The sequence below is a fragment of the Chaetomium globosum genome, genomic scaffold (genome assembly GCF_000143365.1).
Source record: "Chaetomium globosum CBS 148.51 scaffold_5 genomic scaffold, whole genome shotgun sequence".
In the NCBI taxonomy this organism is placed as follows: Eukaryota; Fungi; Ascomycota; class Sordariomycetes; order Sordariales; family Chaetomiaceae; genus Chaetomium; species Chaetomium globosum.
The window spans coordinates 4,132,832-4,155,549 of NT_165980.1; the positions used below are offsets into that span (position 1 = coordinate 4,132,832).

Consider the following 22,718-nt stretch of genomic DNA (forward strand, 5'->3'; position numbering starts at 1 on the left):
TCCGCGTGTCCGAGGCCAATGATTAAACAGGTAGGAGTGTGTAGTGGTGGTTGCAAAAGACCATGTCATGCCCGGGAGGATGTTACAATGGTCAGTTGTCGAAGAATCATAAGTAGGTAGTTGGTTGTGGGCGGAAGTTGTCGAGGACCCCGTGACCGCTTAGATCATGGAGTTCTGCATGGCGCTCAGCTCGCCTTCAATATCGCCCTCGTACGCAATCGGCGCCCAGACGCGCCAGTGTAGCACCCCCATGTGTGCGAGCCGCAGCGCCATGTCGTCAACGCAGGCATCGTCACGCGGCTCGCGCGGGGCATCGCCGCCAAGTAGACCGCTAGGGCGCTGGCCGTGGTCACTCCTCCGAGAGTCGAGGTGGCGGCAGGTGTGGCCGCGCCCCGAGGTCGCGTGCGAGAAGAGTGCGACGCCCGACAAGCCCTTGAGCTCGACGACGCGGCGCGCCGTTTCGGAAATCAGGCGCTGCTGGAAGTGCGACTCGACCTCACGGAAAAGCTCCGAGTTCAGGTCGCCCAGGCATGCAGCCAGCTGATCCTCGAAGCCAGGTAGCAAGGGGGGCGCGTTGGCGTAGCGAAGAATCTGCAGGGCCATCGGCCCTGCGAGGCCCTGCCACCGCTCGGCGGGCGTGCAGGCGTTGGGCGCAGTGTGGAGGAGGGCGAGGAGCGAGCTGTAGAGCTCCGATCCCCGAGAGCGCGAGTCAGCCGAGTCCGGGGTGGCCTGTGCGAAGAGACCACCCGAGTTCCGGGGCGACGAGAAGTTGGAGCTGCCGTCGCTGAAGGCGAGGCTGGTGGGACGGGATGAGCCGGCGGCCATGAAGTTGAAGTCGCCCGAGGACCTGTTGTTGGTCGAGTCCTCGTTGACGTACGACGGAACCTTGAGGCACATCTGTGTCGCCCTCGACAGGCGCTCTAGGTCCTCGAACTTCCGCATGCAAATCTCCAAGCAGATGCTGTCGTGCAAATCGGAACGAAGCTTGAGGATCCGGTCGTCGTCGAAGACGAATGTAGGCGGGACGGCCTTGTGGCAGGTCGACGGCAGGACGAGCCTTGAGAGAGCCTCGAAGAAGACGGACATTTCGCCAAACGCGGCCAGGTAGGGCATCGGGGCGCCGTCGTAAAGCCGCTCCGTAAACTCCAGGGCTGCGCGGTACCACAACCTGGACGGTGCGATGCTAAGCTTCCGCGACTCCATTTTCCTCACGAAGAAGCGCTGCTCAAAGTGGACGGTATCCTCAATGAGCACTGGGCGCAGACACCGGATCTGGTGGTTCGCGACGTCGAGCTTCATCGCCTCCAGCACGCTGAGCAGGCTGCGCATCCCCTTGACGAGCTCTGTCATGTCGTTGTTGCGGTTCCCGTTGCTCAGCTCCTGGTACATCTCGTCGACCCACTCGTCACGCATCGGGGCGCAGTGGAGCTTGAGGACGCTTGCCAACCATGACGCCAGCTTCTCGAGATCGGCAACACCCCGGTTGAACTGCTGCATCAGCAGGTCCACATTCAACCCTTCGTTGAGCAGGTTCCGATCCCGTTGTGGTACCAGCGTCTCGATGATTTCCCTGACCGCCCGGAGCAGCACTGGCAGGCACCAATCCCCATGGCCGTACCTCGCGTGGAACGTCTCCCTGTCCATGACAAACAGGACCAGCTGGTCATACAGGGCGTTCCAAAACTGATTCGCCTTTTCTTGCTTCCTCCTCCCCTTGTCTCCATCCAGATTCGGCCTGAAGTGCAATTCGGGATCGAAGTTGATGTCATGACGAAGCTTGGGGTTATGTACGATTTTTTGTACGTCAAGTTCGCTGAGTGTCGCCTTGGTAACCGGAGGCTCTAATTGGAGCCCCTCCGAGAGGCTGGGCTGAGATGTGGGTGGCGCCGGGCGCTGTTCCAGCCCCGGTGTGCGTGCAGGGAGGTATTCGGCCTGTGGCCTCGCGCTCGAGCTGTTCGAGCATGTGGATGGATTCCTCGAGAGTCCTTGTGTCGGGGTGCCAACCCGCGCGCCTCGATCCGAGGCACTTTGACTGAGCTTCCGAGATCCTCTGGGCAGGTCTTGTGGAGGTCGAGACAACTCAACGTTATCTGATTCAGCAGGCGGCGCGCGTGTCTCCGGGGCGGTCTCGGTGGGTATCGGCTCCTCCCCAGAATCCTGCCTCCTGTGAGTCGACATCCCCCCGCCGGCACCTTGATCACTCATTTTCAAGGAGCAGTTAGTTGCTTCGGCCGGTCGCCGAAAATCGGGTTATGTTGATCGAATGCTGGTGCTCGTAGGATGGTCCGGAGCAGAGAGCAAGGGAGGGCAAATGAGTTGGCTCCTCAGCGTATATAAAGAGGCGGAGGAGAGCTGAAAGCCCCTGGTCAGCACCAATGCAAGGACCTCGAACGGGGAATGCCACGGGAAAGGTGCAGGGGCAAACAAAACGGTGGGCAACACAATCCGGAGACGAGGTCTCGTGAGAGCGGCTGGCCGCATGAAGCACTGTAGCCGTAGCCGGGCTGTGGTCGGGAGAGGGGAGAGGGGGGCTTCGAGGGGCAGAAAGTGGACGCGGATGCGTGTGGTGTGTAGGAACAAGCGTTGGTACCAGGGAGAAAAGGCGGAAAACCAGAAAGCCAGCGAGTGGTCAACTTACCTGCAATACTTCCGGTGGCCTGTCTCGGATGAATATCCCCTTGGAGTACTGACGGGAACACGCAGTTTTGCGTCGAACAAAGTCCCGGACTGAAAGGAGTGGAGTGTCGATGCTGTTGGAAGGATGGTGCTCCAAAGGAGAGTGTTGGGTTTCCGAGTCGAGAAGGAAAGAGGTCGAAATATGGCAAGAAGGGGACCTTGACAGTGCTTTGCGGTGAGACTCGGAAAATCAAATCCAAGGGTCACGAGGGAGACGGCGGAATATCGGCGGTGAGGCGGGTTTCAATGCAGGCAGGGCCGATGGGATGCGAGGCCGGGCACTTGCAAAGGTGATGATGCAGCAGCAACAGCAGCAGGTATGGCAGAGGGCAGTCGGCAAAAATAACGGACCACAAACATGAATTGAGTAGGCAGTATGGAAGTAGGAGGAAAGAAGTACGAGAAGGAACGGGAAATAAAAAGCCAAAAAAAATGAGTGGCGTGCCCAGAAGGGAGCGGCGTCAGTTATTATTCAATACACGGCAAAGGGACAGGCAGATAGAACGACTGTGAACGAGGGATGAATGGCAAAAGGAGGGACCAGGATGCATGCCATGCCTGGATGGATGGGATGTGGATGAAAGGGACCCAGAAAAAAGGAAGCAGGGGCGTGCCACCATGCCACCGCCATCAGCTGCCCTCTGGAACATGCTTGTGGGGCGCTGGGTCGTGCTGGGAGGGGGCGCTGTTTGGGAGCAACAAGCCGTTGCCGGCGCAGGGTGTGGGTGTGTGCACCAGCGTCCCCTTCAAGCGGCAGCACTGCTTTTTGGGCAGGAAGAGTGTTGTGCCAGCGCACCATGAAAAGCCAAGAGAAGGCCGGGATTGATAGGGCCACACCCTCGGGCATCTGAAAAGAAAAAACAAAATAAAAAATGTGGTACCGTCACTGGGTCCCACCCAGCCCTTTTTGCACGGAATTCACGCCAGGCACTGCCTTCGCCTCAAAGATGCAAGGTATCTGTTCTGGGCACACCGAAAGAAAAGGGTAAAAAGGTACCTTACCTTTGTACCGGTACCGGGAATTGGGTGGTAAATTATGATGCCTCCGCTCAAATGCCACCACAACCGGCAGCACGGCCGCTTTTCTTCGCTCTTCGCTTTTTTTTGGCTGCCGTTTCTGAATAGTAACTACCTAAGGTACCTAGAGATTTGGGCGGGTGCAGCAACAAACATAGGAAAGGAAAGCAAAGCTACCAGCCATCTAGCACTACATCCAGTCCATATCTCGGGCTTGGTTGTCATCATCTGGCAGTCAGGCAGCGAGGCGTGGGGGTGTAGGAATTACAGATCTGTACCTCCTGCATCGTTGCATGTCACCTTAGCATCGGGTTACTCGGGAAGCGGACTCGCCCACCCGTTCACCGTGGCCAAGTTTGGGTTTGGCTGAGGCGGCTGGCGGTCAGCGAGGTGGAGGGAGCAAACACGCAACACCAAAGAAAAAACAGCACACCCTTTGTTCACCACAACACACCTCACCATCGCGACGCAGTAATTGCTGGCCCGCAGGCTGGGCATCCATGGAATGAAGCAACCTGGAGCCGTTCGAGTCGAGTCGACCGTGCTTTTTGGTCTCCTGTCTATGCGCTGTCGGGGCATGATTCATTGCCCTGCCCTCGTCCTCGCCCCTTTGGGTGGAAACGCTTTGATGGGCAGGGTTGCATACGGCAGGTTGCGGTGCGGCAACACGCAGCTTTTGGTCAGCGTTTTGAAACGTTTCTATTCTGTACTCGGCGGAGAATGGCGATGGTCGGGATTAGCCTGTGCTGTAGTTGGACGGCGAGTCGAGTGCCACGCTCGGGCTGCTGCTCATGTCATGTCATCCATCCTCTCTCGCCATGGGAACGGAAGAGAAAGGCTGGCCCTGGGGTGTGCGCCAAAGCGCCGCGGCTCGGGCAAAAGCTTTTGGATCATCCTTTGGAGTCGGCGCCGATCCGATCCTCGCCGGGCTGGCTGCTCCTCCCTTGATGGGGGTGGACGGGGAGGGAAGAAGACCGAGTTCGCGGCAAGAAAGTAACTAACAAAGCAGCAAAACTAAAGCGGGCTACAAAGTCTCGCCGCCCATTAACTATCGAAAGCACGAGCCGGTCTCGCGCTGGTGTCCTTGGCCAAGGAAGGGGGTGGAATCGCTCGCCTGATCTTCGTGGATGCGATCGACGATTTCTTGAACATCAAATCGTGCCAGCATCCCAACTCGGCATGGCTGGCTCTCCTCTCCCTTGGCCCTCCGGATTTTGGCGGTCGGTGGGGTTGGAGGGACTCGCGGCTCGTATCCACGTTGTCGTCGGGATGGCCGCGGATGGCAAGAAGCATGACGAGGGTTGCAGGCAAGTCGCTGGACCCCGGTGGAGAAGGGACTCTCTGGATGACTGCTTTCAGCGCCTTGAACCTGCTAAGATGCCTTGGATGCTCACATCCAATGCACGCTGAATGAAGAGCTGCAAGAGGGACGAGCGGCTAATCATGCACCTCTGTGCTCTCCCGCGCCATTCGAGCCTCGCCTTCTCGAGCGAGAAGCAACATCGCAATTACCAGGCCGTCGGGGAATGGGGGTCTCATTAATGCGGAATTCCCATTACGGATCACACGGGTCGAGGCGAGAGAGAAAGGCTGACAGCCCCAGCAGCCAAGCAGCCCAGCCGCCCAGCAGTCCAGATGCTCAACCCAACACTGCCGAGCTAACTACAAGCAGCCTTTTTTAGGGGTTCCGGTCCACTGGAATCATCCCGCATGCTGACTCCAGCCACTGCAAGCCTCGCCCCACGATCCTGTGTTCCGAGGCCATGTCTCGGTCGCCAGGCACAACTTTCTGGCTCGAGCCAGGCTCGCCAAGTTCGGGCGTGGGTGTGTGTGTTTCTTGTTGCTCCTGTCGGCGAGTTAGTTGCAGATCACTGACGCGACCGTCGGGACGGCATGGGCGACGCGAGAATGGAAGTTGGATGGTCCCACGACGCTAGTTAGTGGTCTCAATGTCGCCAGTTGTCGTGCGTTACTCGGCAAGATTCCCGGTAATATGGTGCAGCTCTAGCTTGGCTGGCAAGTTGCTATCGGCGAGCTCGGTGACTTCGTGAGGTCGGCTTGCAGGTGGGTGGTGCTGAGGTGGTGCGGAGGTCCTTTTTCACCAGTGCCTCAGCCGCACGCCTGAAGCCCCAAACGGGGAACAATTCCCAGGCCCCGCCTCCGCCCTAAATTTCCCCAAACAACCTCTGCAACCTCGTAAACCTATCGCAATCTGTCGAGACAGAACGACCAGGAACACCTCAAACAAACGAACCCCATCACGACACGCACCAGTCTAAACAGAAACAGCAAAAGCCGTTATTTCTCCAAACACCCGGATGATTTCCAGACGGGCGGATCCAGATCCCAGCGTGGCCATGTGGCCCGCGGGTCGCCAAGGTTGGCGAGATTGGCGGCCATTTTGGCGATTGCACCATCTCACCATCCAACCATTCACCATCCCGAGCCTGCCGGGGCCCGTCGGGCCTGCCAGGGGCTCGGGACGCTCCCCGAGAAAAGGGCACGCGATGCCTTGGAAAACAGACATGGCTAGCCCGGGTGTTGGTCGACCTGCAGGTTAAGATTATCCTCATGTGATGAGTACGAAGTATGTCCTTCGCACCTGGCACACAGGATTCTTGACACCACAATGGGGAGGTAAGCATGGAGGGACAGAAGTATGGAGAAACATGGAGGCAGACTGGAAGCATGTCTCCTCTTGTGTTACCATCCGCAACCCATCTGTGTTAACTGACGATGACCGCATGACCACTAGCAGGGCGGTGAAGGGGCATGCAGCAGCAGGACGCACATGAGGTCCTCTGAATCCCCTCCGACATTAATCAGGTGAAACCCGGCATCGCTAACTCGCCCACGTCGCCGCTGCTCTGTCACGGTGCAGCTTGCCACAGCTCGCCCAAAGGGAAACGGACTCGGGCATTGCGGAGCGGTGGTGGTGGCGGTTAGCAACACCGCGGCGTGCATTGCATACTCACCGGGGGTTTCGACTCTCTTATCCACTTCCTTGCCGACCACCCGGAGCTGACACAAGCGCCCTTGCCGTTGCCATCGCCGCGTTCGGCAGCACTGGCATATCGCCGTGGGTGTTTAATACGCTCTGGTGCCACCACGCCAGAGGCGCCGTCTCAGAACAATAAAGTCGTCGGGCCGAGGCCGTTTCTACTAGCTAACGGCGTTGGTCGGGCTTGCGCGTATCATACGGCAGCCAAAACTTCGGTGGAGCATCATACCTGCTTGTACTAGCAATACGCAGATGTACAGGTACTTGCCAGAGCTCAAAGCACACAATCGACGGGCTCCGCGTCATGGAGGCTCGACATCGTTGCCGAAGGTAGAATGCCGCCGCCGTTCGCCTTGCTTTTTTTTTGCCACCAGAACATTCTTCGAACTTACCAACACTACGGAAGCCGTGCCGGGAGAGGTTCGAAACAGAGCTCCGGGGCGTGAGAGCCATGGATACCGCGGCATCGCCATATGGTAAAGCAAGTCTGCCGTCCCCTCATCGTACGGTGCGCTTCTCCATCGCGCATTCTTTGTTGTTGCCCCTGAGTCAAGCCGTACCTCACCGTTGGTCAACCAGCGCCAACCAGCTCCAACAGAGCCGGAACTCCCCAGGCCGATCACCCCTCGCCACCCCCGCCAATACAAACTGCTGATCTTAACGTCAGATGTGGTTTTGGCCTCAAGTTGATGAGTTATTCGTCCAGACTTCAAACACCAGCGTCTTTGCCTCTCAGTGGGGTCTAACCGGCAGTGGCTGGCAGAGGCACAGTGTTTGGTGAAACTCGCCAGATCAAAATCCTCGCTGCATGAATCCAGGTATCAGCGTAACATCGCGGCTGGCGTCCCCGAGAGCCCCAACCCCGTCGCCGCCAGTCGCGCGGTTGTTCCTCGGCGTCAAGCATAGGCAGCGCGCTCTGTGCTTGTTTCATGTAAATCCCCGCAAGCGTTGTCAGATGTTGTCCCAACCCCAACAATATGTGTCCAACCAGACAAAGCGCTCGGAAGGTTCTCGAACAAGTTCACGGACCGAGTTGTTGCGTCAACGCTTGTCATTAATTCGTCATATCAGCTGCCCGTTGGCGAGCGAGGCGAGTCAGGCAAGCCAGGCCCAGACGACTCAGCTAAGCGGTGAGGCGAACGTCGTTGCTTGGCTGTTGCCTCACCTCTCGCTTACTCTTTGACAGCTTGCGAGCCGCTGTAACTCCTGAGCGCCGCATACGCACATGATTTTTCGCTGGCTGAAGCAAGCCAGCGATCCTGCGGGCTCCATCTCAACCAGTCACGATTTGCGAAATAGGGAGATACCAAATGCACCCAATGCTCTCTTCCTCATATCGTGGTACTGTGTGGACTGCGGCTGCGGCTCTGTTTCCAACCAGAGCCCCGCCAACCACCCCTCTGCTACATGCAGCATGCAACTCTGCCAGAAAGCCAGGACAAAGTCACACATCACTTTGTTTACTTTATTTGCCAGCCAATTAGGTTCCGAATAGACTCAAGCAAGACCCCCTTCTGGCTGCCCAAACCCACAGCCAACACCACATCTCTCACTCCCTGTGCCAGCAAAGAAGCGACTAACTACCTAAGCCAAACCAAGAGACGGAAAGATCCCAAAATCCACCCCCATAACCTAAGTTAACCAAGTGAGTTAACGGGACAAAACGGGGCTGCGCACACACGTCCCATGCGAGGGAGGGTAGTCGGTCAGTCGCTCGGTCGATCGCCGCCAAATGCCCAATCTCCCCAAGACTCGGGATCGACAAGCCGGCCAACCGGACGCAGTCCACTTGCTCGGAGAGAGCCGCCCCCGAGAGGGAGAGAGAGAGATTCGCCTTGTCACCGCCAGCGTTGCATTCTCTTCCATTCCCTTTTGCCTGTCTGTGCACACGGCAACTAGTGACTCAATAACTAACTTAGCTAACTAGCTACTGAGTGGGCGAGATGAGGAGTTGCTGCCCTCCCCCCTCCTCTCCTCCCCCCTCCCCTCACCTCTCTTCCCCTCCCTTCTCCCTAACTAACAACCCCCCCCCCCGCCGAGACCACCACGCCCTGCTCCCGATGCACGTGGGTGCGGATGCGGGATAGTCTAGTTAGCTTGGAACTAGTACGCCACTTTCGCACCGCCGGCCCTTTTCTCGAAGGACTGTGTCTGAGAGTGTGTCTGTCTGTCTGTCCGTCTGTCTGTTCTGGTCCGTTCTGTTCTGTCTCAGTCGGTGGAAGTGGAAGTGGCGGCGGTCGGACAAATGGTAGTTACTCGGCCCGGCGGCGCTGCTGCTAGGTGGTGGCGGCGGTTCGCCTGCAGTCCCTGCGGCGGGCCGTTTTGTATAACGAGGATATGCCCTGTCATGATTATGTGATGGAAGGTCTCGAACGGACCGTGGGGAGATGTGCGTGCATGTGGTAGGTATGCAAGAATGCACGGTATTTATGTAGGTAGGTAGGTGGTGTAAGTTGTACTGCGGTGTCCCGGCCGATGGTGCTGGCTGACCGGCCGGCCGGGAAGCGGCAGCATATCAGCACATTGCGCTGGCGCCTTGGTGGTGTGCATGGGAAGAGTGCTGAGCTATGGGGGGCGCTATGGTCCGCGTCTCACGATGGAACTTAGACTTCCAAAAACAGCATGTTATCAGAATTTGACAGGTAAAATAGTCGAGGTGATAGAATTACATGCTGCTGTCCTTGCTAAATAGACCGCATCCCCATCCATCTCTTTTTTGATACAAGCACATCTAAACACAGCAGCAGAGACAAGGCAACCAAGCCGAAGAGGCTGCCCGCTGCAGAGATATTAAGTCCTCAACATCCCCCTCCTTCAGCGGTCCGGCGCATCTTCACAAATGGCTCAAGACCATAATATATATGCCCCGCGCTCAGTCCTCGTACCACCAGCCGCGGCCCGCGGCATATACATGTACATACTTCTCCAGCCTGTGTGCAAGCCTGGCCTGTCCTACCCGGCCACCCTCGTGCATGGGCTGAACCTCGCCCACATCACCCTTTTCCCATATCTTGAGCCGACGGCATCTAGACTCGGCGCAACGCACAATGGCCGTATCCCAAGTCCGACTCGGGATTTCACTAATCTGGCGGGGTGCTTGGTAATTGCGAAAGAATGAGGCCGTGTAACATTGATAAGCAAATAAGCAAGCAACAAGCCGAGCCTTGGTCGAGAAAGGCGGCGCGACGCAGTTTGGATGTCCACGAACTCGGGATCGAGGCGGTTCGGTACGGTGTTTGCGCTGGTTCCGGTGCCGCTGTCTTTATCCGTCGAATCCGTCGTGGGCGGAGCACCAAGGCCCAGGCAAGCAAACCGAGGTCGCAATCAAAGGTCCCGGCCCCATTTCCGTCGTTGCCGTCCGAGCAAACATCCCCTCGGCACCCATGGCTTGCATGCCACCCTCGCGCTCGGGCAACAAACTGTCCCAACGCCTCCTTGACCTCCCACCCCACCCCAAAAGAAAAAAAAGGCCCATGAATTTGACTCCCAGACTCCGCGCCAGCCAAACACTCGCCGGTAATAACCCCCCGCATCGTTATAGCGCCGTGATATCAAAAGCCCGCCTCGCCGGGGCCATCTTACATGCCCAAGAACATCGAGATCTGCCCACCCCCGTCAGCAACCCCATATCCACCCCTCAGCCCGGGGAACAGTCCACCGAGTGGTGTTTTTGTGTGTGACTTACCGCCATGACCCCGCAGCACAAGCTCATGTAGGGGCTCAGCCGCTCGCCTATCCGCGCGCACTTCCAGAAAATGCCTGTGATGCTGCCGGGGTCGTTAGCACCGCGCAGCGCAACAATGGTGTATGCCCCCTATAACGCCTCGGCGGTGGATAGATGGAAAGGGAGAACTCACCCCGTCTTGTTGCGGTCGAGGATTGCGGGGAAGAGCTGGTGGAGGTAGGTGCACGTGCTGTGGACGGGTGGTTAGCGGGACTTGTTGTTGTGTGTTGGCGGGTTTGGGATGGAGTATGGTTGTAGTGGACAATGTTGCGTCGGGAATCGTACCAAACGAGGAGGAGGATGACGAGCAGGAGGCTCGTGAAGTTGAAGAGGGCCGTCTGGAGTGCGAAGCGGTGTTAGCTTGGGGTGCGCTTTGCGGCTGAGGCGTTTGTTTTGAGCATGAGGGGCCTGACCATGGTGTGTATTCAGTCGGTGGGCTGTTTGTCATCACGAGTTGACGATGGTGTTGGGATTCGGGAACTTTTTCGGCGTCGGTATTAGATTCGCAGCTTTGAATTAGAGCTGTTGTTCCTGACACATTCCATTTCCTCCTTGCGATGGCCCGCCAAGAATGACCAGTGGAGCTACTAGTGTGGGCCCGGCTCTTTTTTGTGGAGAAGGAAGCACAGCTGGCTGGAACTCTGTTCTTGCGGAGGTTACAGGCAAAAGTTTTCACAGTGGGGCGGGTACTGGCAAGGGTCACGGCCAGGGGACCACATCCCCCACTCGAGGTACCGACGCGTCGCTCGCAGCCGTCAAAGCAACCAGCCATTCATCTATTCAAAAAGGTATATACAGTCCATTCGCATCAATAACAGCCTGTTGCCGTATAGGCATTGTATCTACACGCTCTCGAAGGAAATCCTCCGGGATTGCTTCCCACGCAGCATAAACTGCCTCGCGTAGTCGGTCGTATGACATCTTCGCTGGGTAGTTGGCCGCGATGTAATCTTTCATCCAGTTCCACGCGTTCTCGATCGGGTTCAGATCAGGGCTATATGGAGGATGGGTATAAACAGAGATCCGTCGAGCCGTAAGCTCATCGCGAGTAATCTGGGCAGTATGAGAGGCATTATCGTGCATGAATACCTGGCCTGGATGAAGCCGAAACCACGCATCAACAAGAGGGACAACCTTCTCCGAGTACTTCTCCCCAGTTATCGTCCCCCAATCTTTTTCCCAGAAAAGAACAGGCCCTTTGCCATATTTGACCGAGTATGAACCCCAGAACATCCATCCCTTTGGCCGTTGTTCACGCTCGACGATGCACGTCGGATCGTATGCCTCATCTTGGCGGCGAGTAACCCAGACCTTCCGATGAGTGCCAGCAGTCACCCAGGTCTCGTCGGTCCAGAGGATCTCGTGATATCGTTCGAGAGGCCAGTGTACACGCTCGAGAGCATTGTCGAGGCGGAGTTGTCGGTTCGTCTCGATGATCGGGGGCTTTCGGTATGCAATATAGCGCTTAAAGCCAGCATTGCGAAGAGCGTAACGGATGGCGTACTCTGAACAGTCCCAGCCAAGAGCAAGAGGAATCCTCGAGTACGGCATTCGGCGAGTAGCTTGCGAAGAGGTAATAAAGGCGATCAACTCTTCAATCTGTTCAGGATCAAGAAGGCCAGGTCGACCAGACCGTCTTTTTGGTGTAGCATTCGGAGCGTGACAAGCGTGTCTGACTTGGTTGTAGGTAAGGCCTAATTGCGTAACGATTTGCTCGTACGTAAAACCACAATTGCGGAGAGTTTGAACTTGAAGCCGCTCATCGCGGGTAAGGTCAGGGTTCTTGAAACGTATACTAGTCGGCGTAAAAGGGTGCTCTGAAGCCATTGTAAATGTGGTGATATTGGTGATGTTTTTTGACGGCTGCGAGCGACGCGTCGGTACCTTGAGGGGGGGATGTGGGCCCCTGGCCGTGACCCTTGCCAGTACCCGCCCCACTGTGAAACCTTTGCCTGTAACCTCCGTACAGCCTCACCTTTCAGCGTTCTCGGCAGTTTACACAGCACCACCACCACCACCGGTTCTCCAACTCCAACTCAACCCGACCCATCTTCATCATCAATCATACAGTACGAACTAAACCCGACCGTTACCTTTGCCAATATGGAGCCTCGTGCACGCGCCGGCAAAAATGTCGGCAAGATGAACTTTGGCCACAACGAGCGTACGCCTCCTCCCCCTTCTTCCCTCGTTTTCGTGTGTTTGTGTAATCTAACACCCCCACAGTAGCGCAGCTGCTCTACGGCCACGGCGACGTGCGGGCGCCGCTCAATGAGACGGTGCGAGTGCTAGACGAGATCCTGACCGAATTTATTCAGGGAGTGAGTTTCGAGGCGACACGGGCGGCTCAGCACGCGGGGCGGCAGAAGGTCAAGTTCGAGGACTTCGAGTTTGCCATGCGGCGCAACCCGGATTACATGGGCAAAATCCAGGAGATGTTTGAGAAAAAGAAGGAGATTGAGGCCGCGCGCAAGGGGTTCAACATCGAGGACCAACTGATGAAGGATGCCGACAAGGAGGAGAAGGCTGCCGAGAAGGACCGCGACAGGGCTGGGCCGTCGAAGAGGGTGCGCAAGGCTATGTCGCAGATGCAAATTGGGGAGGAAGACTTGGAGGAGGGGGACGATGAATTGGAGTTAGAGCTGGGGGGTGGAGCGCGGTGAAGTGCGTGGGAGCTAAGTGAACGCCAGACCCGTCCTTTATGACGGCCTGGGATCATGGCACACAATGGCGCCCCGTCCTCTGACGCGGCTTCGTGGAGCGGTTTTAGTTTTGGGGATTTCTTCCGTTCTTTCTTTTGGGATTTAGGAACACTCTGGGATGCATAGCAACGGCGTTGGGTTGGGGTTACTGGGCTGGGTAATTCACAGGTGAACACACGAACGGCGTTTAAGGTGGCCCTGCTTCGCATCAGCAGACGCAATATTACTGCTCACAGCAGCCAGCGCATGGCTCTTCTGCATTATTCCTCTGCCGTCCACGTCGTATAACACCTTGCCATCCGTGAACCCCCCAGACCTATCCGGGTATCAATCATGCCACCATCTCACACTTCACGCCCTCTCCCACGCAACCACCTCCACAACACCGCCCTGAGCACACCCCGGCACCTCCCCATCCCCCAACTCCATCGCCTCCAGCGCCCGTTTACTGCTCTCCCACGGAACAGCAAACAACCCCGCATTAATCCTACACATCCTGACCTCCCCAATCCTCACCCCCGTCCTCTCCTCTTCCTCCGCCACCAACCTCATCAGATGGCGCATCGCGGGCCCCGTCGCCCGCAGAATCCTATCCGGCGGATCTCTCGCCGCGCCAAACCGCCGACTCGTAAACAAACACCCAATATAATGCCCCCCACCCCCACTACCATTCAACGACGCCCGCTGCGGCGCAATCAGCAGCGCCGTGCCCACGAGCTGGTTGGGCGTCGAGCGCGCGCAGTGCGCCCGGTACACGCGGAACTCGGCCGGGTAAAGGTTGCGGAAGGCCAGGGCGATGCCGCCGCCCCAGGAGCCGACTGTGTTGCAGGCGTGGATGAGCAGGGTGTTGGCGGGGGCGGCGAAGAGGTCGCCGGTGCGGTCAGTGATGCGGAGGCGGGCGGGGGACATTGTTGGGGTTGTTGTGGTCGTTGTTGTTGTTGTTGTTGGGTTGGTGGGGCGTGTGATCGTTGGGGTGGGGGCTGGTGATGCTGGTGATGATTCTGGATCGGATTCCAGGGGTGAGTCCGGTGTGGTGGTGGTGTTGGGGGTTTGAGCTGTGGTCTTGGATGGTCCGACTCGGTCTGTTGGTAGTTCTGTATCCTCCTCCCGTAATGTGACTTTTGGTTCTTGTGGTTGCTTTTTGGGAGCAGAAGTAAAGAAGTTCAATTTGGTCTGCTTAAACTGGCGTGGCCCGTCTGTCGCATCACTGGTGGATGCAGGACGTTTGCCGGACATGGCGTTGTAAGTAGGCGCAACGCTGTGTTTAGTGCTTGCAATGTACCTCCCAATCCAGGGCACTTTTTGTCTTATTTTTAACCTTTAGGCAGGAGTTGACGTCGAGAGAGCGAGGCAGGTTCAAGTTGTGAAACTACCAACTACTGCGCGTGAGACAAACGAAAGAGAAGGCCGTTGCCAAGCCTTCAGCCGTAGGAGGGATCTCACAAGGTCTCAGATATGCCTTCAGTCTCCAACTTCAACAACTTATTTTCAATCCATCATCAGGTTTTGATACCTTACACAATAAATGTTATCGCACCCGTCAAGTTCAAGTTCAGTTCCTTGTGCAAGTCCTAGCTACTGCATTCATTCCCAGTTTGTCTTACCCTTTTACCCGTCAGCGTGCAGCGGCCTTTCCTCCCCGCCTTACCACCCCCAGCCATGCTTGAGCAAAGACAAATTAATATTCGTAGAGACGACCCATTTGCAGCTTTCTCGGAGTAGTAGGGGATTACATGGAACACCCGATAGTCACTACATGCGTTTACACCACCCCTCCAGATCGCACACAGCCTTACCCCACCATCTCGGTTCATCGGCATTGTTACTAATACGTGGAGAAGATATCGCTTCACCATCTCGCCCGCTATTCACCCGTCTCCAACTGTTACCCACAGGTTCGCGATGACTGGGACCGGGTTGTGAGGGGCAAATGTGGAAGGTGTGCGTGAGGTTGCAGCGAGACCGGGTGTCTGCCCTCCCACGAGGGCTGTATCCGACGTTCTAGCCCCGATGTCCGGGGCCAAGGACCGGTGACGGAAAAGGATGCATCAAGAAGGCCTCCTACTGGCCCCAAAACTGCCCTTTCGTCCTCGCTGTTGGTCTTAATGCAGCATGCTCGAAGCACGCTCGGGAATAACACGCACGCCTTGCTTTCCCTAGAATACCCTTCTCTCCACTTTTGGGGCGTTCTGTAGTTGTCATCACATCATACTTTTTCATCTTGGAAATATGCATAACTACCTAACTAACTGAACCATCGAACATCCGTGTTGAGAACTGTTTACTTCTTATCTTACAGGACAAGCTCTCCTCCCTTTTACAAAACCTCCATCCGTTGAGGTCATCGAAAACCATGGCCGGTTTCTTGGACCCACGGCAGGCTTCACAAGGGAAGACGAGACATGGAGATGGCCATGGTGCGGACGTTATTGACCATCCTTCTGCGGAGGAATGGAACAATAAACCACCATCACCGTTCCTCAGCCCGAGTGCCTTTCGGTCACTCTCCGCCAGCCCCGTTTCCGAGTATGGCCGACGCTCGCCAAGCCATTCGAGAGGGTTCTCACCAACCCCTTATACTCATCACCCGCAGCGGAGGGCAACAATATCGGAGACGCTGAGCCGCTTCTGGGGCAGAAACCGAGGTGTGGTTCTGGTAGCTGTTGCGCAGCTCTTTGGAGCTTTGATGAATCTATCAGCGAGGCTTCTGGAGCTAGAATCGGAAATGCACCCGTTTCAAATTCTTTTTGCTCGTATGAGCATAACGACGGTCCTGTCTTGTTTGTACATGTGGTGGATGCAGGTGCCTGATTTCCCCCTCGGCGCGAAGGGGATTAGAACGGTATTGGTTATCCGAGGCGTCTCTGGATTCGTAAGTACCATGATCATCCTTCATGCCGGCACCTGAACACACCGGGATCCGCCCTTTGTAGAAGCGGCTACGCTATATCCCGAAAGAGACTAACGACTTGCTAACTTATGTAGTTTGGTATATACGGAATGTGGTTCTCCATGATGTACCTCCCGCTAGCCGAAGCCACGGTCATCACCTTTCTCGCGCCGATGCTTGCTGGATACATATGCCACATCCTCATGAAAGACCCCTTCACTCGCAAAGAGCAACTCGCTTCTCTCATCGCCCTAGCCGGCGTAGTCCTCATTGCGAGGCCAACCTCCCTCTTCAACGCCACCGCCGACCCCACCGACCCTGAGACCCATCCCACCGCCCCAACCAACACCACCACAACAGCCTCGCCCCCCACCGCGGGCGAAGATGCCACCCCAGCACAACGCCTCATCGCCATCCTAGTCGCCCTCCTCGGCGTCCTGGGCGCGGCCGGCGCCTACACGACGATCCGGTACATCGGCACGCGCGCGCACGCCCTCATCACCGTGACCTACTTTTCCGTGTGGAGCACGCTGGTGAGCACGGCCGCCCTCGCGCTCTGCCCCCTGCTGGGCATCGGACAGGCCGCGCCGCCCGTCATCAGCTTCCGCGGCCTGCTGCCCCCGACGGCGTACGAGTGGTTCCTGCTGCTGTCGCTGGGCGTGTGCGGGTTTGTGATGCAGTTCATGATGACGGCGGGGATTGGCGGGGAGAAGTCGAACCGCGCGACGGCCATGGTGTATACGCATATGTTGTTCGCGGCGGGGTTTGATAAGTGGGTTTTTGGGCATGAGATGGGGGTGGTGAGCTTGTTGGGGTGTGGGTTGATTGTGGGGAGCGCGTTGTGGGCGGCGCTGGGGAAGAAGAAGGGAGAGGGGGAGGCGAGGAAGGAGGGGGATGTGGAAGGGGTACCGATGTTGGAGAGGAGTGGGGGGGATGAGGAAGGGGACGAGTTGGAAGAGAGGGCGGCTGTGGCTGGGAGGTGATGGGAGTGTACATTTTCTGGGCATTTTCCATATTTCTTATCTTGGTATACGTTGCAGAGCAGTTAGAGCAGCTAGAACGCTGATGTACATACACGCAAGATAAAAAACACTGGCATATACATATGTGTACAGCTGAAAACGGGTGGGCAAGGTAACTAGCGAAATACCACAGGGAAACCTGGACGTGAATACGCTCTCCTATCGAGAGACACCCCCCAGGTCCTTGGGGGGGAGCCTAATAGGTACTTACCCAGAAACAATGTTTCCCCTTATTCAGTTACACCTGGCTGTGTCCCACACCTCGGTGAACATCGAGATATCCAAGGTGAGCGGTGCCCAGCGAACGCACAGACCACTGCACATGGGCTTCGCGTCAAGCTGCTTGGAAATTTAGTTGGGGCAGGCAAGCTTCTGGCAGAGCTCGCGTCCCACTGTCGCCCAGCGCAGCACAGTACTGATTACCAGCCCTGTCGTTCGTTCTCTTTTGCAACACCAACACCGACTCGAATCCCACCATCTTGCATCAACCGACTCCTAAAACAAACCCGAATCGAACGGAACCATACAGTGTCGCAGCCCACAATGGTTCAGATCAGCGAGGTGCGCGGCAACACTCGCGACAACCGCACTGCGGCACACACACATATTAAAGGGACTCGGTCTCAATTCCCATGGCATTGCTGAGAAACAGGCTGCCGGCTTTGTCGGCCAGTCGAGTGCCCGTGAGGTATGCACTGCACTGCTACCTGGTAGATGATACCATGCAATGTGCAAATCATGGCTGACCTGGGTTTCCTTTTGTTTACTGTAGGCCTGCGGTGTCGTAGTTGATCTCATCAAAGCACACAAGATGGCCGGTCGCGGCGTGCTGCTAGCGGGCGGCCCCGGCACAGGCAAGACGGCATTGGCGCTCGCCATCAGCCAGGAGCTGGGCACCAAGATCCCGTTCTGCCCCATCACCGGCAGCGAAGTCTACTCGACCGAAGTCAAGAAGACCGAGATGCTCATGGAGAACTTCCGCCGCGCCATCGGGCTCAAGGTCCGCGAGACCAAGGATGTCTACGAGGGCGAGGTCACCGAGCTGACCCCGGAGGAGGCCGAGAACCCGCTCGGCGGCTACGGCAAGACGATTAGCACGTTGCTCGTTGGGCTCAAGAGCGCACGCGGCCAGAAGAAGCTGCGCCTCGACCCCAGCATATACGAGGCTATTCAGAAGGAGCGCGTCCAGGTCGGCGATGTCATTTACATTGAGACAAACACGGGCGCCTGCAAACGCGTCGGCAGGTCGGATGCCTACGCTACCGAGTTTGATCTCGAGGCCGAAGAGTACGTGCCAATTCCTAAGGGCGAGGTTCATAAGAAGAAAGAAATTGTCCAGGATGTGTCGTTGCACGATCTCGACGTGGCCAACGCCCGTCCGCAGGGTGGCCAGGACATCATGTCCATGATGGGCCAGCTGATGAAGCCCAAGATGACCGAGATCACCGATAAGCTGCGGGGCGAGATCAACAAGGTGGTCAGCAAATACATCAACCAGGGTGTGGCCGAGCTCGTGCCCGGCGTGCTCTTTATTGACGAGGTACGTGTCACTCAGGAAATGTGATTGTGGCGGGGGAACTGTGGAGCTGACCCGACGAACCCCTCCGCCTCGTTAGGCACACATGCTGGATGTCGAGTGCTTCACCTACCTGAATAAGGCCCTAGAGTCCCCCATCTCGCCTATCGTCGTCCTCGCCTCCAACCGGGGCATGTGCGCCATCCGCGGCGCTGACGACCTCGTAGCGGCGCACGGCGTGCCCCCCCGATTTTCTGACCCGTCTCCTGATCATCCCCACCCACCCGTACGAGCCCGAGGAGATTAAGCGAATCGTGCGCATCCGGGCGACCACCGAGGGGGTCCAGATCACGGATGCCGCCATCGATAAGATTGCTGAGCACGGAGTGCGCATCAGCCTTCGCTACTGCCTCCAGTTGTTGACCCCTGCGAGGTACGTTTGTCTTGGGTGCCCGCCGTGTGTGTGTGGAGAGTGATGAGAGGGGGAATAGGTGCGCTAACCAGTCGGCAGCATCCTCGCCCGCGTCAATGGCCGCGCCCAGATCGACGTGCCGGATGTCGCGGAGTGTGAGGACCTCTTCCTGGACGCCCGACGCAGCGCCAACGTGCTGGCTAGCGAATCTGGCGCCGGCTTCATCTCATAATTGCATTGGTGGTCGCTTAGACATGGGGGGGTTGGCAGGGGTCAAGGGCGCAACTAGTCACATATCTGATTTTCGCTATGTATGATAGAATGAGGACACGGGCAGGCAGGCAGGTTTGGGAAAAACTGCGTTGCAGATCGGAGTTGGCGCGGTATGCTGGTTTTTTTGTTTCATGTTGGCAACCCTGTTATTTTTCTTCCCCGCGGGATCTGGCTGGCCGACGGTTGCTTGCGTGAGGTTGTTGCCCTTTTGAGAAAAACCCGTTGATATTTCCCACCCATAACCACACACACACACCAACAACACCCAACGGCTTGTTCGTCCGCATACCTCGCCTTTCGGACGGCCGATGCAGGGCACCTGAATGGAAAATGAACAAGTGGAAGCAAGCAAATAGGCGGTGGCTTGGCCCAATTCGGCAGACATGGTCTTTGTTCAGTGCTGCGCATTCCAGACGCATTCCAGACAGCAGGAGGGCGGCATTCTTTGGGGGGGAATTCCTTTGGCATTGTCCCGTTGGCCGAATGAACCAGGGGAGGGGGCCTGGTCTGGCGATTGAGTGAGGAGCGAGTGCCTTTACGCCCAAGGTGCGGAAAAACTGCGAACGGAAATTCTGCAAACGCTGGGGACAAAGAACCATGGGCCGGGCACTCCACTGCCCAGCGGCGCATTCCCGAGACATCTGAAGGGCCATCCACTTCGTTGCTTCCATCAGAAGCTGGGTCCCGTCTGCCGCGTACCTGTCATAATAGATAGTGATGGTGGGCAGTGTGGTTGCCAATGGGATAAGGTCATTCAGGTTGTTGTTGGCCGGGGTCATTGTGCGGCCGCTCGCTGAAGTGTGATGAGGAGATAGCTCACAAAGGAGACAATCCGCCCCGGCAGCCACCCTCTGATTTATTATTATTCATTGGGGGGGACAGTCGAAACAGACCACTTTTCGCCCCCTTCCTTCTTCCAAGTCCGCCCCTTCCATTCTCTTCACTGTCCGTATCGGCAGAGAGAATACAGATAGCTTGGGTTTCTTATCATTCACTGGGAAACAAGTCCCCTCGGTTATTCTGGCTCCTCTCTCCTCATCCCTCCGTTTGCCCAAGACGCCCACTGCCCTTTCCGACCTCCCAAGGCTCAAAAGCCCAAAGAAAATGACGGACGTAGTGACCGTCTCGTCGCAACAGCCGCACCTCCTGGCATCGGCCGGCCCTATTACTCGCTTAGCCATGGCTGCAAAACCGAGCGTATCAGCGCCGGCAGCAGCAGCGAGACAACACAGATCCGAAACCACCACCCTGGATGTCTCTTTATCATCTGCTGGCTCATCTTCACCTCCGGAGCTGGCTAAGGAACCACCTCGGCGGCCTGTAACTAGAAAGCGTGCCGCCTCCATCAACACCGAGGAGGCCAACTGGTCCAAGATCGCCAATCTGAGCCTTACCACGCCCAACACTGTGAGCCCGCGGCCTCTTGAAGCCAGCGGCGGCACCATCTGTCTCTGTACCCCAGCCCCGAAAGTACCACGGCCTCGAAACGGTATGTCTTCTTTTTCGATTTTACTGGGATCGTCCAGTTACAGAAACGCCACTACGATGATACTCACTTGTCTCTTCCCACTCTGTTTTGTCATTTCCGAGACCCGCCCCTTCCTTTGTCGTCTGTTGCAGGGGGAGGGGAGGTCAAGAGAGGAAGCGCAAAGGAGAAATACCCTGCCACCAGACAGCTACTGACACAAACGCTCGCCTAGCCTTCATTCTTTACCGCCAGCATCACCAAGCTCAAGTGGTGCAGCAGAATCCGGGCCTCGCCAACCCTGATATCTCCAAGATTATCGGCGAACAGTGGCGCGACGAGCCCGAAGATCGCAAGAATCAGTGGAAGCTGCTCGCCGAAGAAGAGAAGCAGCGCCATCAGCGCCAGTATCCAGACTACCGATACCAACCGCGACGCGGGAACAAATCCGGAAGCTCGCAGCCGCCCCGGCCTCCCTTAGCCCCGGGCGAAGACCCGACCCGTTGTTCCAAGTGCGGCGGACGGTACATTGCCACGCCGAGAACCCCATCAACGCCTTTTGTGACGCCCACCGGTTCCAAGCCGGGCCTCAGTCTGTACGGTCCTCCATCGGGACACCACACCCTCACTTCCTCGAGAAGCGACATGAGTCGACACAGCCGCCCCCAACCGTACCCTCATTGGACTGGCTTCCAGAGCGCTCCCAGCTCGTACGACCTTCACCAAGAGTACGAGGAGAGCCATCTCCCCCAACGAAAGCAAGCGTCGCCGGCACAATCCCCACGGGAGCTACCACAACTTCCACGCCCTGCCGTCTCCCCCGACCCCATTCGCGCAGCCCGCCCATCAACAACACCACCCCGCGTCTTCCCATTCCCATTCTCGACAATCCCCCTTCCTCAACAACAACGCAACCACACCCTCCAACTACCCCTCGGCGCCGCTCTCGACACAGCCAGCCGTGCCCCAACGCACCAGCCCCGGCCCGATGATGCCGCCCCCGCCGCGGCCCACACACTCAATGCCCATCGCTCCCAGTGGCTCGACACCGTCTGCCCCCCAACACCAACAACACCACCAACACCAACAACAACAATACCCGCCTCAGTTGCACACCCGCCACGCCGACTTTGACGAATCCCTCCGCCTTCCCCCCCTCCAAACCCACCTCACCACCACCACCAATTCCCCCGACAACAACGAACCCTCACCCCAATACCGGCACCGGCACCAATGCCGGCACACTAACCGCCGCCGCTGCCGTGCTACACCCCACACCAGCAACCATGCCATCATCATACTACCACGGCCCCGCCGCCGCCACCGCCGCCGCCGCTAAGCGCGAGCGGGACGCGGCCGAGCAGCGGGCGCACGCGCGCAGCATTGAGGCGATGGTCATGAGCATCCCGTTTGTGAATAAGCTGCGCGTGTTGGAGCGGATTAGTCCGCCGTTGGGGCCTGTTTCTCTTCCTGAGGGGATGTATGGTGGTGGCGGTGGTGGTGTTAATGCCAAGAGGGGCCCCGTGATTGCAGTGGAGGGGCCGGATGCGAGGTTGGTGAGGGCTGTGGCGGTGGTTGTGGAGCGTGCGTTGAGGGCGGCGGCGACTGCGGAAGGTGGGCGTGCGGGGTGGGAGGTGAAGTGTTGGGGGTGGGGATGCTCAGACCGGCGCGGCGGTTTCGTCGCGGCAGCAGCAGCAGCGGGGGGTCAGTTGGTGGTGGCGAGGGAGAATGAAGTGGTGATGAAGTGAAGTCTGGTACTGGGCCACACAAACCATTCGCCGCTCCGGCCGCCAATGTCAACACCAACCACTTCACGGGCCTACCTGCGCACCATCAGCGACTGGCACGCCAAGTCGGCCGAGATTGTCGACTTTGTCTCTAACCCCTCGACATCGCCTTCGTCCTCGTCGGCCCTCCCTCGCCGGGACCGCCTGTCTACTTCATCAGCTACTACCGTCAACACCACAGCTTCAAGCTCATCTTCATTGGCCACGAACTCGGCCAATACAGATCCCAACAG

At 57.4% G+C, this 22,718-nt stretch overlaps 10 protein-coding genes across 10 annotated transcripts; 6 read left to right on the forward strand and 4 right to left on the reverse strand.

Moving 5' to 3' along the window:
* Positions 1-159: 159 nt before the first annotated feature.
* Positions 160-2,205, reverse strand: CHGG_08179 (uncharacterized protein; the record flags this gene model as incomplete). The annotated part of the gene is made up of 1 exon (XM_001225834.1): positions 160-2,205. The coding sequence occupies one exon, from the start codon at positions 2,203-2,205 to the stop codon at positions 160-162; it is 2,046 nt and encodes a 681-aa protein (XP_001225835.1).
* Positions 2,206-3,294: 1,089 nt separating this feature from the next.
* On the forward strand, positions 3,295-3,502 carry CHGG_08180 (uncharacterized protein; the record flags this gene model as incomplete). Its single annotated transcript, XM_001225835.1, has 2 exons — positions 3,295-3,401; positions 3,451-3,502. The coding sequence occupies 2 exons, from the start codon at positions 3,295-3,297 to the stop codon at positions 3,500-3,502; spliced, it is 159 nt and encodes a 52-aa protein (XP_001225836.1).
* Positions 3,503-8,797: 5,295 nt separating this feature from the next.
* CHGG_08181 (uncharacterized protein) lies at positions 8,798-9,043 on the reverse strand (the record flags this gene model as incomplete). Its single annotated transcript, XM_001225836.1, has 2 exons — positions 8,798-8,845; positions 8,951-9,043. 2 exons carry the CDS (start codon positions 9,041-9,043, stop codon positions 8,798-8,800), a joined length of 141 nt encoding a protein of 46 aa, XP_001225837.1.
* A 765-nt stretch (positions 9,044-9,808) lies between these two features.
* CHGG_08182 (uncharacterized protein) lies at positions 9,809-10,599 on the forward strand (the record flags this gene model as incomplete). Its single annotated transcript, XM_001225837.1, has 3 exons — positions 9,809-9,921; positions 10,185-10,366; positions 10,478-10,599. 3 exons carry the CDS (start codon positions 9,809-9,811, stop codon positions 10,597-10,599), a joined length of 417 nt encoding a protein of 138 aa, XP_001225838.1.
* Positions 10,600-11,198: 599 nt separating this feature from the next.
* Positions 11,199-12,245, reverse strand: CHGG_08183 (uncharacterized protein; the record flags this gene model as incomplete). Its single annotated transcript, XM_001225838.1, has 1 exon — positions 11,199-12,245. One exon carries the CDS (start codon positions 12,243-12,245, stop codon positions 11,199-11,201), a length of 1,047 nt encoding a protein of 348 aa, XP_001225839.1.
* A 276-nt stretch (positions 12,246-12,521) lies between these two features.
* On the forward strand, positions 12,522-13,081 carry CHGG_08184 (uncharacterized protein; the record flags this gene model as incomplete). The annotated part of the gene is made up of 2 exons (XM_001225839.1): positions 12,522-12,582; positions 12,645-13,081. The coding sequence occupies 2 exons, from the start codon at positions 12,522-12,524 to the stop codon at positions 13,079-13,081; spliced, it is 498 nt and encodes a 165-aa protein (XP_001225840.1).
* Positions 13,082-13,471: 390 nt separating this feature from the next.
* CHGG_08185 (uncharacterized protein) lies at positions 13,472-14,356 on the reverse strand (the record flags this gene model as incomplete). Its single annotated transcript, XM_001225840.1, has 1 exon — positions 13,472-14,356. The coding sequence occupies one exon, from the start codon at positions 14,354-14,356 to the stop codon at positions 13,472-13,474; it is 885 nt and encodes a 294-aa protein (XP_001225841.1).
* A 1,117-nt stretch (positions 14,357-15,473) lies between these two features.
* Positions 15,474-16,993, forward strand: CHGG_08186 (uncharacterized protein; the record flags this gene model as incomplete). Its single annotated transcript, XM_001225841.1, has 2 exons — positions 15,474-15,992; positions 16,106-16,993. 2 exons carry the CDS (start codon positions 15,474-15,476, stop codon positions 16,991-16,993), a joined length of 1,407 nt encoding a protein of 468 aa, XP_001225842.1.
* Positions 16,994-17,252: 259 nt separating this feature from the next.
* CHGG_08187 (uncharacterized protein) lies at positions 17,253-19,192 on the forward strand (the record flags this gene model as incomplete). The annotated part of the gene is made up of 5 exons (XM_001225842.1): positions 17,253-17,318; positions 17,685-17,720; positions 17,844-18,572; positions 18,776-18,981; positions 19,060-19,192. 5 exons carry the CDS (start codon positions 17,253-17,255, stop codon positions 19,190-19,192), a joined length of 1,170 nt encoding a protein of 389 aa, XP_001225843.1.
* A 1,145-nt stretch (positions 19,193-20,337) lies between these two features.
* CHGG_08188 (uncharacterized protein) lies at positions 20,338-22,446 on the forward strand (the record flags this gene model as incomplete). The annotated part of the gene is made up of 3 exons (XM_001225843.1): positions 20,338-20,722; positions 20,934-21,735; positions 21,807-22,446. The coding sequence occupies 3 exons, from the start codon at positions 20,338-20,340 to the stop codon at positions 22,444-22,446; spliced, it is 1,827 nt and encodes a 608-aa protein (XP_001225844.1).
* Between the last annotated feature and the right edge of the window lie 272 nt (positions 22,447-22,718).